Below are 15,126 nucleotides of genomic sequence, written 5' to 3'. Positions count from 1 at the left end.
TCTTCTCTTGAGCCTATCCAGTGAAGTTTTTAATTCAGAAGTTTTAGTTTCTTGATTCTAAATTTTTATTTGTTTATATTTTATTGTTCTGTTTTTCTACTGTGAACTCTGTATTCCCACTTGTTCAAGTGTATATATCTTTATTTACCTCCTGGAGCATAGTTACAATAACCGCTTTAAAGCCATTGTCTGATAATTCCAAAACTTGAGTCATCTGGCCATTGGTGTCTATAGTCTTTTGCCCTGACAGTTGGCCGCATAGTCTGGTTCTTTGTATGAGGAGACATTTTAGTGTCTTTAGTGTCTTTATCATGGACATTTTGAATATGTGATACAGACTTTGAGTACTATCAGACTCCTCTAGAGAATGTTGGTTTTTTGGAGTATGTTTGAATTCAAGTTGTTGAAAGTAAAAAAAAAAAAGAGAGAGAGAGAGAATGTTGGTTTTGTTTTTATTTTAGCAGGCGATCAGCCTGGTTAGGTTCGGGGTTCCAATGGCAGTTCAGTACTAGGCTCTCACTCTGCTGCTTTGGGCCTGGCCCACATGCAGGAATTAGTCTGAGGCTTGGGTCAGTGGGGTGTTGACATCGGAGTTCAGATCTCAGAGCCTTTGTTGCACTGTTTTGGGTCTGCATTTATGGGATCCCATAAATGCATAACTCAAAGGTGAACCCCAAATGGTAAAGGTTTGTACACAGAACTGGGGGATTCCCTTTTCCAGCTGATTTCTCTCTGGGATCCCTGACTCTCCTGGGATACATCCCGCTCATGGGTGCTTCTTTTCTTAGTCTTCTGCTGAGAAAGATGGGGTTTCTCTCCAGGCATCAGTGCTACACCTGCTACAGCACAGATGGGGGCCCACCCCCTGGGTTTGAGAGAAGGAAATGAGAAAGTCACCCCTACACAGATTGCCTTCCCTACATTTTAACTCCTCTCCCCAAACCACCTACTTTTGTTACTTTTCATTAATTGTGTTTATATTGTACTTTGTCCAGTTTTTTTGTTGTTGTAATTGGCAGGAGAGAGAGGCTATAGCTTTCATAATCCATCTTGCCCAGCCCCAGAAGGCCTGAATCAATCACTACCTAGTTTGGTTTTCTGTGCTGCATGACAAATACCACTAAATGTAGTGGCTTAAAGCAGTGCACATCTATTGCGTGGTTTCTGTGGGTTCAGGAGACTGCACTCACCTGGGCCCTCTGTAAAGCTGTGCAGTCAAGGCCAGGGCTAGGTTTTCATCTGGAGGCTCTACTGGGGAGCAGTTGGCATCCAGACTTCCTCAGGCTGCTGGCTGAATGCTGTTCCTTGCAGCAGTAGGATTCATAACAGCTTGTTTCTTCAAAGCCAGCAGCCAAGAGGGAGACTCTAAAGCCAGTCTGCTAGAAAGTTGGAGTCTTACATAACACAGCCAGAAAGTGGCATACACCTTTGCCATACTCAAATGGTTAGAAGCAAGTCACTAATCTCTCATACGCCACGGGAAGGGATCATACAAAAGTGTGGAAATCAGAAGACCGCAGAGTCTGTCAACCACAAGTCTTCTTCCCAACTCCTGGTCCTGTTGGTCAGAGCCATTTGGCAATGAGTTGCCTTTTCCACTCCAAGTCCAAGTGTCATGCTGAGTGACTTAAGCATTCTTACAGGTAGTCCATCTGATATACTGGCTTACAGACTTTGGACCTTCTGACCTTCTGTATACCAGTGACTTTATTTTACTTTAGAACCAAGTTCTTGTGACTCTAAATACCAAGCATACTCTCTATTCTGTTTCTTTCCATAGTCTATAGAGTCTTAAATATAATTAAAGCTTTACCTTGTCTTTCCTTTTAGATTTTATGCTCAAGGCTAAGACCATTTTGTCTTACCCTTCTCATACGGCCCACAAAGGTCTAGCAAATACTTCCTGCTCATAGCAGGTAGTCAAACACATGTTGAATAAATTAAGACCTTAACTATTTCTATGACAACTGCATAGCATACCATTTCCGTCCCCTTCTCTTTTTAATTTTGTCTGATAACATTTTACCAGCCCTTCCTAACATAAACACTGAAAGGAAATTCTAATTGAATTAGTCAGTTTCAAAATAGTGGCATGTAACACACGCCTTCTCTCTCTCTCTCTTCCCCTCTCCCCCTCCTTCTCTGTCCCTTACACACACACACACACACACACACACACACACGAGCATGCGTGCGCGTATGTGAATGTTTTGATAACATGACATTGGAGTCTAGCCAGTATAAATTCAGAGTATAGGCTCTGGTGTTCTTTGTAGGTGAGTGAGACAGAGAATGAGAAACATTTACAATTTCTGGTAACTAAACCTCAAAGACAAAAACAGGCCCCTGCCCTCTTTTATCGAATTCTCTTCTTTTACAAATATAGCAAATAATCAACTAACAAAAAGACTGGTAATTTGTAACATTTTTCATCCAGAATAGTTTTGCATGAGGTGGCTGGATTCCCTACCTACCTACGTAGTTTGACCTTTTGAATCATTATCTTTCTCCATCAAACCCTCTGAAAAAAAATAGAAAAATCATTGTTTGATTTATTTTTGGAAAATCTACAGTTTAACTAGGAACACTGAAATGATACCCACAGAGGCCCACTTGTGGGAAATCTTCTCACCCCTTCCTCCTCCTAGCCGCCTCCAAAGTATGAGTGTTGCTCCTTTTTCTACCCAGAGCCTCCTAATCTTGTGATTGCTAAATTATTTGAGAATAAAACAAACAAATGGAAAACCCAGATTATTAAAAAATGTTTTCTTTCTAGTAAAACTCAGTACAGAGGGATCCTTTATAGTATGCCTCACCATATGAGATACAGGTAATTTATATCCAATTTGGCCCTTCAGACTTGCTCTGGGCCCAGCAGTTGAGTCCATATCAGATTTCCTCCTTACCTAGTTCCCATTGCTACTGAAACATAAGCTGAAATGCCAATCGAAGGATGCTATTCTCTTCAGCAGAGCTGTGTACGACAGCTGGAGTTCTTTGTAGTGGCAGTAAACTGGAAATGAAGTGAATATGTATGAATAGAAGAATGACTGAATAATACGATAACATTCACACAGTGATACGTTATGGAGCCATTAGAAATGGAAGTTTATGTAACATAATCCCAGTTATGCCAACAATGATCTGATAAAATCTTTGTAAAAATGTATAAGTGTATATGTTTTCATATAATTACATGAGCAGGGACAAAAACACAGATAGGAACTGGGTGGTTTTAACGTGGGTCATGGGGGGAGCAGATATTTGGCATGGATATGGAAGAGGGAGCAAGAGTGGATAAGGGATGCCAAGCATGTCAGAAACAGGAAAGCAAATTGTCGTCCGCAGGGGTGGGTGGGGGGAGCATGATAAGATTATATTTACAAATGTATGTTAATCATGTGTATTTAAATGTAATTTTAAAAAGAAAAAGTTCTATGATGAAAAAGTAAAATTCTCCCAGCCTGGCCATTCCTTTTCTTTATTATTCTTGCTTCTTGACTTACAAATTTATTTTACAACTTAGAAAAAATACAAATTGACTCTCCATTTAATTGATACATTTGTTTTTTCCTCTTTGAATAGGTGAAAACACTTTTCAAATCCAAGTGTATATTCTTAGTAACTCTGCAAGGTAGATAGTAACTTTTTAAGTACTACTTGATCATGTCAGAAAATAAAGTTTTTCATGAAAGTATACTTACAGAAGATTTTCTCTACTGTAAATTTCAGCTGAGATTACATACCAGAAATTGGTACCAGAAATGCCCTGAAGGGCAACACATTCTTCTCAGGGACGCAGAACAGAAGAGAGTCCTCCTACCAAGGCACTTATAGCCCAGAGGACAGGGGAAGCTCATAATTTCATTTAAAGCCAGGACATGTGGCTTCCCTGACTGTATCAGAAAGATAACCTTATAAGCAGGAGTCCAGCACCCAGGCAGATGTAGATGTTCATCTTGTCATATTCTCACTTCATTTTGTACATGTTGCTGTTGTTAAAGTGATGATTGTTTTACTCACTTATGTGAATATTCTTGAAAGTATATGTATTCTTATCTTGCTTCCTGCTATAATCCCAGAGCACTTACAAAGCTGTTGTTCAGGCTGGATGCGGTGGCTCACACCTGTAATCACAGCACTCTGGGAGTCTAAGGTGGGAGTATCACTTGAGGCCAGGAGTTCGAGACTAGCCTGGACAACATAGTACAACCCCATCTCTGTTTATAAAAATAAACAAAGCTATTGTTCAGAAATTATTTATTAAATGAAATCAGTCCCTGCCTCCCTCCATCCTTCTTCTCATCCCTGGTGCTTACCACAATAAATAGCACATGTTAGTTGTATAGTTTCCTGATGATTGAATTAGTAGACATATGAGATGGACTTGAGGTGTAGGCTCTCTAGGAAAAGAACCGATTAAAATAGCTCAGAGGAAAATGGAAGAGTCGGGAAGTAGAAAGATTCAGTGAGGACGAAGAACAGGTGCTGTGGAAATAGTGATAAGAAGAGGAAGTTATGGTCAGAATGCATGATAGTTGCATCTACAATTTCAGCAGTGGAGCAGTTCTGGGTGGTTAGGGTCTAGTAGCTAATACTATACATAAAGCACCCTGGTGATCGAGGGGATGGGGGGAACTGCATGTTTTGGCATTTGAGGCTGTACTAGTAAAACAGCCAGTTCCCTACCTAATATCCCTAAAGCAAAACCCACTGTGAAGGAAATCCAGCCCATACATACAAAGCTCCTAATTGGAATTTCAGTGCCTGAACAGACAACCAAGGATTACTACACAGTTGAAAGGCTTTCAGATCAGAGTCTTTAAGGGAAGAAACATCCAGAGACGAAACAAAGATATGCAGAAAACTTAGAAGATTTTCAGAAAAAAGAATAGAGATGATTTTGCATACCTAAAACAAGAACAGGGTGTTGTGGAAAAGGAGCATTCAAGAGCGCAAGAAAGTTTTCAGCAGTTTTAAAGACCACAATAAAAACTCAGGAGGAGGGTTAGAAGATCAGGTTGAATCAAGCACCCTCAAATAGAAGCAATAACGAAGAGTAGAAAACAGCCGCTGCACCTGGCCACATTTACAGATTCTTTATAAGGCAAATGCTGTTTATGGATTTGACTTAAAGTAGTGATGCAAGTAAGAGCCAAACCCACAGTCATCATTACAGGAGTTAAACTGTTAAGGTCTCAAATTAGGCTGAATTTGGTGGCTCACACCTGTAATGCCAGCACTTTGGGAGGCCAAGTTGGGCAGGTCACTTGAGGTTAGGAGTTTGAGACCAGTGTGGGCAACATGTGAAACCCTGTCTCTACAAAAAATACAAAAATTAGCCAGGCGTGGTGGCACATGCCTGTAACCCCAGCTACTTGGGAGGTTCAGGTGGGATGATGGCTTGAGCCTAAGAGGTGGAGGTTGCAGTGAACCAAGATTGTGCCACTGCACTCCAGCCTGGGCTGCAGAGTGAGACCTTGTCTCAAAAAAAAATTAAAAAGTCAGGAAATAGCAACCTTAAGCATACCGTGTAGAGATGGGAACAAACAGCCTCCCCATGCATATTGCAGTATATCATTAAGTGGAAAAAGAAGAGTGCAAAAAAGAATAAATAGTATGAAATAGATATATGTATAGTCATAGAAGTTTCTTAAAGATATCCAAAGACTATAAAGTAAAAATGTGATTAGATGTTGATGTTTTAAAAAAATTATTAATGAAAAATAGCAGAAATCGAACACTGAAGATTGGAGCTAGAAGAGATTACTGCTAGCTAGGGGGACATTAGAGAAACTTTGTTAAAGAGTAAACATCTGAATTAGACTTTGTCACCTAAACACGAACACAGGTAGGAAAGTGTAAGATCTCGTAGCTACATGGGCTCTTTATTTACAACGTTCTATCTTACCATTAAAGTAAAATCTGAACTGTGTTGCTGGAGGAATAGCTAGCTGTAACTAATTTGTAGATTGATAGAATTAAGCAAAAATCATGTTTATTCCATTTATTAAATATCCTTTAAAATACAGCTTGTACTTGTCTACTTTACTAAGCTTAGTATTGGGAGATAGCTTACGGATCTCATTGTGCTGTAGATTAAGGAAATATAACAGTAGCAGTGGGCAGTTACTGTGTGCTTGGTTTGTGCCCACTGTTCCCCTAGATTTTGGCTTCAGCCTGATAATAGCACAGCATCACTCATAAGGGTTGCCTGTCCCTTATATAAAGGTTGTAAGTGCAGATTTCTTATGTTTCTGTGCCTTTTAACATGAAAACTTTCCTGGAAAGTATCATCTAAAATAATGGATAATCATTTTCCAAACTGGATACATGTGCACACCTCCTTTAAAAACAATGTTTCTCAACCTTGATTGAAAATGGAGTCACATCTGGAAGCTTTAAAAAACTGCCAGTGCTTGAGTTCCATTCCCAGAGATTTCCCTGGCATGAGTTGCAGACATTGGATATTTTTGAAGCTTTTCAGGTAATTCTGAAGGACAAAGACTGAGACCTACTGTTTAAAGAAAAATGCTCATTAAGACATACCCACCACCATGTAATTTAAATTATTTTTATTATGATAGTTATTTAAATATGGATAAACTAACACTAGATTGAAATTCCTTATGCATGTAGTTATATGGAAAACACATTTACACATTAAAAACAAACTAAATAAATTCAGAACATAAATGGATAGATGATGATATTTTGCTAAGACTTTTGTGTATGTTTTTCCTTCTGCGTGGTCTGTTAAATCCTTCCCACCTGTATCAGTCTGGGTCCATTTGGGATTTAGAAACCACACAGTGATATAAACAAGGAAAGTTTAATATAAGGAGTAATTAAACTGTGAGAAAAGGGTATCTCTAGAAAACTATATGGTACCTAGGTCTGAGAGAAGTGCCCAAGGAAGGACCAACTTTGGAAGGAGGCCCCCCTCCAAGGCCAGGGAGGATCACAAGGGACAACTCTGTGGATGGGGTGAGTGGCAGGAGACCTGGGCCCTCAGTGTCTGTGTTGAGATGGTCATGAGAAGGTGACACTAGACCACACCAGAACCACAAGGTTGCTGAGAAACCACCCATGCTGGGCCCATGGCTGGAGCCATTGCAGGATGGCCTCACACCTACACACCTACCCTCACTCCTCTTAGCAGCTAGAAACAGAAGGGCACTTTCCTCCTGCAGTGTCCCTAGGGTGCCCTCTACTGAGAAAGCTCCACATTGTACTCTGAAAGGAGAAATGTTTAAAGGAACTTGGTCATTATTGCAGAGCAAATGTTTAAGGGTGACTTTGGAGCAAATAGTCAATGAATCGATCACTGACATAACACCCTATGCCAGCCAAACTCTTCAAGTTTTCAGCACTAGCTCATAGGCTGCTGTGACCTCTTCTGAGCAGAATTGCTCTATGGTGTGCTCCAGGGTATCTTTATGGTAGCTCACCATGCTGTATGGGAATCTTTGTTTTTTAAAAAAATTAGCTTATCAAATAAACATAATTATAGTGTACATAAGATTCTGATTTGGTTGTGCTAGGGTGGAAACTAGGAATCTATGTTTTTAATAGGTACCCCAATGATTCTAATGATGGTGGTCCCTGAGGTAGCACTTTGAGTAATATAGTGGTCTGTATTTCTCAAATACATACTGGGGGCTGGACTGTAGAAGCTGTATCTTACGCGATATTGTGCCCTTATCCCCAACACAATGCCTCATGATAGGTTGGTGCTCTACAGTGTGGGCTGAATGTAAGACCAACCAGTCACTGACTTCCTGCTGTGCTGTTGGCAAGTATCCCTTTCTAATACCTCAGAGTGTTGTTCTGTATCCCATATGCGAAATTCTGACTTAAGACTTTCAGCAGCTAATGCTTTTTCATTTTTTGACTTAACATGATCATTATACTTACACTAGTTTTCTTTAATAGGGAGAAAGAGCAAGAAACACAAGAAGAGGAACGTTTGATGGAAGAAAAGAAAAAGAAAAAGCAGGAAGAAAAGAAAAAGAAGGAAGGTGCTCAGAAAAAGGTTTGCTTGAAGTTTCTACCTCATTGTCTTTGTATCATTGTGTGTCTCATTTGTATTGTCATAACCCTTACATGACAAAGTTTCATTCTGTTACTTTTTAAATCAATATGCCACGTCTATAATTAGCGAATAATAGATATCCTACTGGTGAAATAAATACAGGTGACAGCCATAAATGTCTAACTTGGAACTAGGCATATTAGAGCTGTGTTTTAAGGAAGCTGTGTTTTGGTTTGTGGTGGTAAAGTGTGTCCATGTTATTCTACTTAAAATGAACTGTCCTGAACAGCCGTGTCCAATAAATGAAGAAAGGGCCATTCAAGTGATCTTATTAGAAAAGCTAGAAATAATTTTTTTTGCAGCTTTGGCAAATGTTCTTTTACAAATCCTATTAGTAAAGATTAAAAATAAAAGCCCTACTGTAAACTTTATAGTCAAGCTCGAATTTTATGGCATTTAAAATACCAAGTTACACCATTTGTCTTTGTTCCTACCTAGTTTAATGTATCTTGTACTTTAAACTGTGTACTTGTCAGAGGCTGTTAAAATTATAGCACTTAAATGAGCTCAGATAGAATTTTTTGCCTTTAGATTAATATTGTCATGTAATCAATGGCATGTAGACAGTTACACATTTTTCCCACTAATTATAATAAATTAACTGGGCAAAAACTCATTTTTAAAATTTTCAGTTAAAAGTTTGCTTATAAACTTTCATAGATGTGTACATTCTATACATTATTATTCCTAAAGAGTTCCTTTTCTTTCTTTCTTTTTTTTTTTTTCAGGCTGCTGATCAAAAAACCAAAGGTAAGTTTATTTATATTTAGGGGGGTACATTGATGGCAGTATCAAAATTTTTATGATCTAAGCCTGCCTTTGAAACTACTTTTTATTATTCATTGTGAAATTCCTCATTTATCACTGGTTTTACATCTGCATCTCACTGGCATTTGGTTAATCTAAAAACGCCTGAAAAATGTTGCGTTAGCTTTTCAAATAATGCTTTTAAATTTTCTTTTGGTTCATTTCCACCAAACAGGACTGAACTGATAAAGTTGATTGAGTTTGAATAAGAACAACCAAAGGATATCTGCATTTTTTTTTTTAAGGTTCCAATGTCTCTTTGCCAGCTATCCTTTATAATAAAAAAGGTATATTCTTTCTGGATTCCCTCTTTGCTTATTGATATGTAAAAGATTTCTCTTTTTATCCTCCATGTCCAGAATTTGCTGCTTATTATAAAAGGTGTTGGTGGAAACACGCATTTCTTGCTGTAACTCAGGCATCCTGTGATGTGCTGGAGATTCAGAATAAACGAACTGAAAGCCACACTCCAGGCCTCTTCATGTTATATATGTATGTTTAGTTATTTTCCAGTGGCTAAGAGCACACACTCAGGAGTCACATACACTAGCTCTGTTTAATTTGGGACAAGTTACTTCATTTCTTTAGGCTTCAGGTATCTCATATTTAAAATAAGAAAGGTAGTGAATGGCTCCTACATCATAAAGCTTTTATAAAGACTAAATCAATACAATTATTTGTCAATTAAAAATAAAATGTAAAAAAAAGACTAATCGAGATCATGCAGAAAAATGGCTCAGTACCTAGCATATAATTGGTGCTCAGTAAAAAGGTTTGCTATAACTGTTCTGAAGTTTTTATTTTCCACTGGACCATCACATGTACACAACTGTACATGTAGACACATGTACTTTCACAGCTAATGCTCTACTTTTGTGTGACATTTTATAGTTTTCAAAGTCAAGGTTATGTATATTATCTCATTTGAACTTCATAGTTGAACAGGAAAGGAATTTGTTTTCAGATAATCTACCATGAGTTGAGAGGCTGGTTCTTGGTTAAGAACCAGTTAGTGGTAAAGACAAGATTTGAGGGAGCCCAGGTCTCCGAACCTCTAGACTAGAGTCACATGAAGAGAGGGAGTTAATGTTCAATGAATATTAAAAAACAGCATAGCAAAAAAGACATTTTTCTCTCATACTCTCAGAAGTACTCTGAATTTACATAATACTTTTCCAGAAGGGTCCAAAAGGGTTATGGTACATAGTCGTATTTGAATATATGATCTTGAATGAGAAACAATGCTTTCTAATAATTGTCATTTCAAAATACAGAATTATCTGTTCTGGATCATCTGTCTTTTTTCTTTTTTCAACATTTTGGGTTTTTCAGTCTGATTCAGCACTCGTTATATTCTTTGTCCTTGTCGTAGCTTTCTCCTCAAGTAGTAACAAATTGCTTACTACTGAATAGTGATTGTGAATTACATTGTCCTGCCACTTTACTCGGAGCTATTGTTTTCTATTACTGTTCTGATGAGAAATTTCTCTCTTTTTTTGAGACAGATTCTTGCTCTGTCACCCAGGCTGGAGTGCAGTGGCGCAGTCTCGGCTCACTGAAACCTCTGCCTCTCAGGTTCATGTGATTTTCCTGCCTCAGCCCCCCTAGTAGCTTGGATTACAGACTTGCACCACCACAGCTGGCTAATTTTTTGTATTTTCAGTAGAGACTGGATTTTGCCATGCTGGCCAGGCTGGTCTTGAACTGCTGACCTCAAATGATCTGCCCCTCTTGGCCTGCCAAAGTGCTGGGATTACAGTTGTGAACCACCGTGCCCAGCCTCTGTTGAGAATTTTCATTGCTGACTCTAAATGCAACTGGATTTTTCTCTTCTCCTCCTATGTCCTCTAAAATACTGTTCCTTTGGGTACAGTTTATCAGTAACTAGTAACTAGCCTTAAAATGGGTTGTAATAATAACTAATGTCTTTCTAAACAAAAAATGCTTTTTGAATTCTAAATAATGTAACAGTACTGCTAGATAATTCATTGATGAATATTAGCAGCATCAAGGTTTATGTTTTTCTCAGACTCTACGTTATTACTAGTTCAACTCAAAATTCACTGCCTGAGAAATACTGGTTCCAACTTTCTGACTGGACACTGTGTCGGGTGACACAGCCTGGGCTGACTGTACATATGGATACATGTTATAGTACTAGTATTAGTGTTCACACATAAAATTTATGCTTTTCTAACATTCTAGCATTTTGGCTACTCTCCCCTGCTCCAGATTGTGTGTCCATGAGGGCAGGGGCCACATTTGCCATGAGGCAGCACCCAGAAGTCTCAGGGCCTGAGTCGTTTGAATATAGGAAAGTGTTTAGCAATTTGAGAGAGTCTGAGAGTTGGATGCTTTTAAGAGAGAGGCTACAGTTATAAATTAGATTGTATGATATGCTGAATCAATTAACATTGTAGAAAGAAGTTTGAGTAATTTTGGTTTTGATAATTCGCTCAAACTAGACCAAATCAATTAGAAATTCCCTTGTTCTGCAATATTACACACCACTCAACTAGCAGCATTAGTAAAGCAGTGCCCCAGATTTAGCATTATGTCTGACTTAATTTTCTTAATAACAGAAATGCTTTCAGTTTTGATTTGTTTTAAACATTTTCAAGGAACTTTTTAGAATATATACCATGCTCATCTATTATGCCCCTCTACCTTCTCCTGGAGAATATTAATGAGTCTAATCCATTTTTAATAGGTAAGTCTTCATTAGAGCATTAATTATACTTAAAGGATTTTTGCATCTGGCTATAACCATTGAACTTGAACTATGAAGTTTTATTTTTTTTTATTTATTTATTTTTGAGACAGAATCTCACTCTGTTGCCAGGCTGGAGTCCAGTGGCGCAGTCTCGGCTCACTGCAACCTCTGCCTCCTGGGTTCCAGCGATTCTCCTGTCTCAGCCTCCTGAGTAGCTAAGACTACAGGCACACGCCACCACACCCAGCTAATCTCTGTTTTTTTTTTTTTTTTTTTTTTTTTAGTAGAGACAGGGTTTCACCATGTTGGCAAGCATGGTCTTGATCTCTTGACCTCGTAATCCGCCCGCCTCAGCCTCCCAAAGTGCTGGGATTACAGGCCTGAGCCACTGCGCCCCACCTTAACTATGAATTTTTATTTAAAAGACTAATGCAGAACTGAAGCTAACTAGAAATATATCTTTTTTGAACAGCTTAATCTAATACGTAGCATGCTTTCCTGTGCTCCCTCCACAAATTTGAAAAGTAGATTTCTAGAAAGTCTGCTTTGTAAAATTATCACTAAGCAGAAATTTTGTTTCTGGCTCTCTTTTCAAATTCGAACCTGTGATGTCTTTGTTTGGGTCATTTTCTTTTTAAAATTCAGGCCAAGTGAGTATATTTGTGTGAAACACTATGGTGCCAACATTCATACCCCCATCCTACCCTGACGTGATTATGGGAGCCACATTTTCTCTGCAGCTAGGAGATACACTTTTATTCAGCCCTGGGGGTTTTCACTCTAATAGTTGATTCACTTTGGCTTTCACCAGTTTCTTCCTCTTGACCTGTCCTTGATTCTCCTCTATGCCTCTGAGTCTACAAACCCTGCAGTGGGGTCGATGTCCTGGACGCCTAAGGAATCTGGGCATGTTTGTATACCTGGAGGCCTTTTCCTTGATTGTCTCAGAGAGTCTTGGGTTGCTGTCGTATTCAACTTTTTCTTATTTTTGCCTCCTGTGATGAAAAACAAAAGTTATTTATTCTCATTGAAAATAATTTGACATTATCTAAAGAGAAATTAGAGTTCACTTGAAATCCCTCTATCCTGAGATATTTACCCGTTAACAGTTTGTTAGCCATCCTTGAATACATCTCTCTATGAATTCATATACATAAATATATATTGATAGGGACTCTCCACTATTCCCCACAGTTAGCACTCCCAGATCCCTATCCCTTCCAGGAGCTGCACCAAGCAATTTGGAAACCTCTGAAGAAGCCTATTCATAAACAAACTAGTCCTTCGTAAATTCTGCTGAATATTGTCTTTGCGTTGGTGATCAAAGAAAGAGACTGCTGAACACAATTACCTGTTACCCTTAGTGAGACCCTAGATGCTCCCATACTGGGGGAAAAGGGAATCCGATAGAACCCTGTTGCCGTTAACTTGTGCACTGTAGCTCTCTGTGGAGTAACTAGGGTCCAAGTGTCACTTCAGACTGGCATGGGTTTTGTGACCGTAATGAGTAATCAGTTTTATTTATTTTTGACACTGCTATTAATTTAGGCACTGGTAATAGTAACTTTGTGATGTAATGACCTTGTGAGCCTAGGTTTTCAGTATTGTTTTCTGGGTGTTTTCATGGATTGAGTGAGGAGTGTGTGTGTTCTTTTTTAACTGATTATGATAATTCTCATAAATGTGAAAATTTAATTTATTGGTTTTAGCCAGATTTTTTTAAGTTCATAAAGTAGATATTTTCATACAGAAAGCTCAAAGTTAGTCTTACTGTGTATGAAAGTGAGTATCTTGATGACCCAGTATGGCTCATGCCTTATATCATTAATGGATTATGATTTTTAAGTCACATACATTTAAATTTGTACTTGTTTTTTGAGAAAGAGAGGGTCTCATACTGTAAACCCAGGCTGAAGTGTAGTGGCACGAACACAGCTCACTGCAGCCACCACCTCCGAGGCTCAAGTGATCCCCCTGCCTCAGCCTCCCAAGTAACTGAGACTACAGGTGCATGCCACAGTGCCTGGCTAATTTTTGTATTTTTTTTTTAAGAGAGTCAGCGTTTTGCTGTGTTGCCCAGGTTGGTCTCACACTCAAGCAATCCACTGACTTCGGCCTTCCAAAGTGCGTGAGCCACCAGTTCAGCCTAAATTCATACATTTAATTAGTATCCTAATCTGTTTGTAAAGAGTATAGTTTCAGTTTTGTAATGAGGTATTAAACTTTACCATGCATTCAATTTGTAATTTGTAAACAGAACCTCTAGGTGCTTTCATTTATAATGTAAGTCAGTTGAAGCCATGGTCTTCCAGTAGTTTTCGGTTGAGTGATGAGGGTTTTAGAGTCACAAAGTATTGGCAGTGTGCTTAGGCTCATTTGAAACATATGAAGTTTTCTATCAACAAAAATGAAAAATAGTGAGAATTGAGTTTTATAGCATGTCTTCCCAATTTTATAGTCACACATAGAAATATATGTTTTTCATATTTTTTTTTCTACAACCACATAATGGAGCTGGAGACATGGGTGTTCTGCATCTGTTATCAGTAGAATCATTAATTTTAGGAAGGAACTTAAGGTGTTTTCAAATAAGGCTGAAAAAAACTCCTAGGAAATTTATTCTATGAGGTATCTTCAGGGGATGGCATCTTTTAGGTTTTGAAATATTAGATATGTCTTTAGCTATGTTGCTTTATGTTTAAAGTGTTTATTTTACTGTTAAATTCCAAGGGAGAAATGTAAATATTAATTTTTTTCCATGGAAACAAAAGAATGTATTAAGATGAAACATTTTTTAAATATGTAAATTCGGAAGGGTGAAAATGTATTGCCAGAACCTCTAAGTAGGTACCTGAACGTTTAAGTTCTTGATCAAATGATGCAAGAAAGGAAGTGAGCCTAGCGATCAGAAGCGGCGTGCTGTGCTCCAGGGGCGTCTCCCAAGGGCACTTCTCCTGAGTCTCAGATGAAGTGAACGTTCACATCTCTGTTTCACATGACTAAAACTTAAACAGAAAGGCAGTTTCTGTGTTTAGACAGAGTTACAGTTTATAACTCTAAAGGATGCTGACAATCTGCTTTCTAAGAAACAATTTGTTTACCCAGCTCAGTTTCTTTTCTGTGTTTTTTAAAAACAGCTTTATTGAGTTATTGTTGACATTATATTTTAAGAGAACAATTAGACAAGCGTTGGCATGTATTCACCTATGAAACCATCACCACGATCAAGATGGCATCCATCATCCCTGAAAGTGTTCTCGTGACCTTTTCTGATCCATCTCTTCTGTCCCCACCCTGCCCCCATCTGTCTCTAGGCAAACACTGATCTGCTTTTTGCCACTCTAGAACATTGTATTGAGGGACTCATACACTGTGCACTGGCTTCTTTCACTCCGTGTATTGCTTTTGGAATTCCTCCACGCTCTAGTGTGTATCAGTAGTTCATTCCCTCTTATTGCTGAGCAGCGTTCCATTGTGTATCACAGGTCTTTCTCCTGTTCATGGACATTTG

General features: G+C 38.5%; 1 protein-coding gene across 12 annotated transcripts in view; it reads left to right on the top strand.

The window, feature by feature from the left end:
- The window catches only part of TNRC6C (trinucleotide repeat containing adaptor 6C), a 139,148-nt gene that overhangs the window by 36,554 nt on the left and 87,468 nt on the right, over positions 1-15,126 (top strand). For all 12 annotated transcript variants that reach the window (XM_064369392.1, XM_012453620.3, XM_064369393.1 and 9 more), the window contains exons 2-3: positions 7,936-8,035; positions 8,824-8,845. In XM_064369392.1, coding sequence (XP_064225462.1) covers positions 7,973-8,035; positions 8,824-8,845 — 85 coding nt within the window. In that variant the 5' untranslated portion in view covers positions 7,936-7,972. The remainder of the gene's footprint in view (positions 1-7,935; positions 8,036-8,823; positions 8,846-15,126) is intronic.

This window comes from Aotus nancymaae, unplaced genomic scaffold, assembly GCF_030222135.1.
Source record: "Aotus nancymaae isolate 86718 unplaced genomic scaffold, 86718_ANA_hifiasm-v0.15.2.pri h1tg000089l, whole genome shotgun sequence".
NCBI lineage: Eukaryota > Metazoa > Chordata > Mammalia > Primates > Aotidae > Aotus > Aotus nancymaae.
The sequence above is the reverse complement of the archived record's forward strand: the minus strand, read 5'-3'. Positions and strand labels throughout refer to the sequence as shown.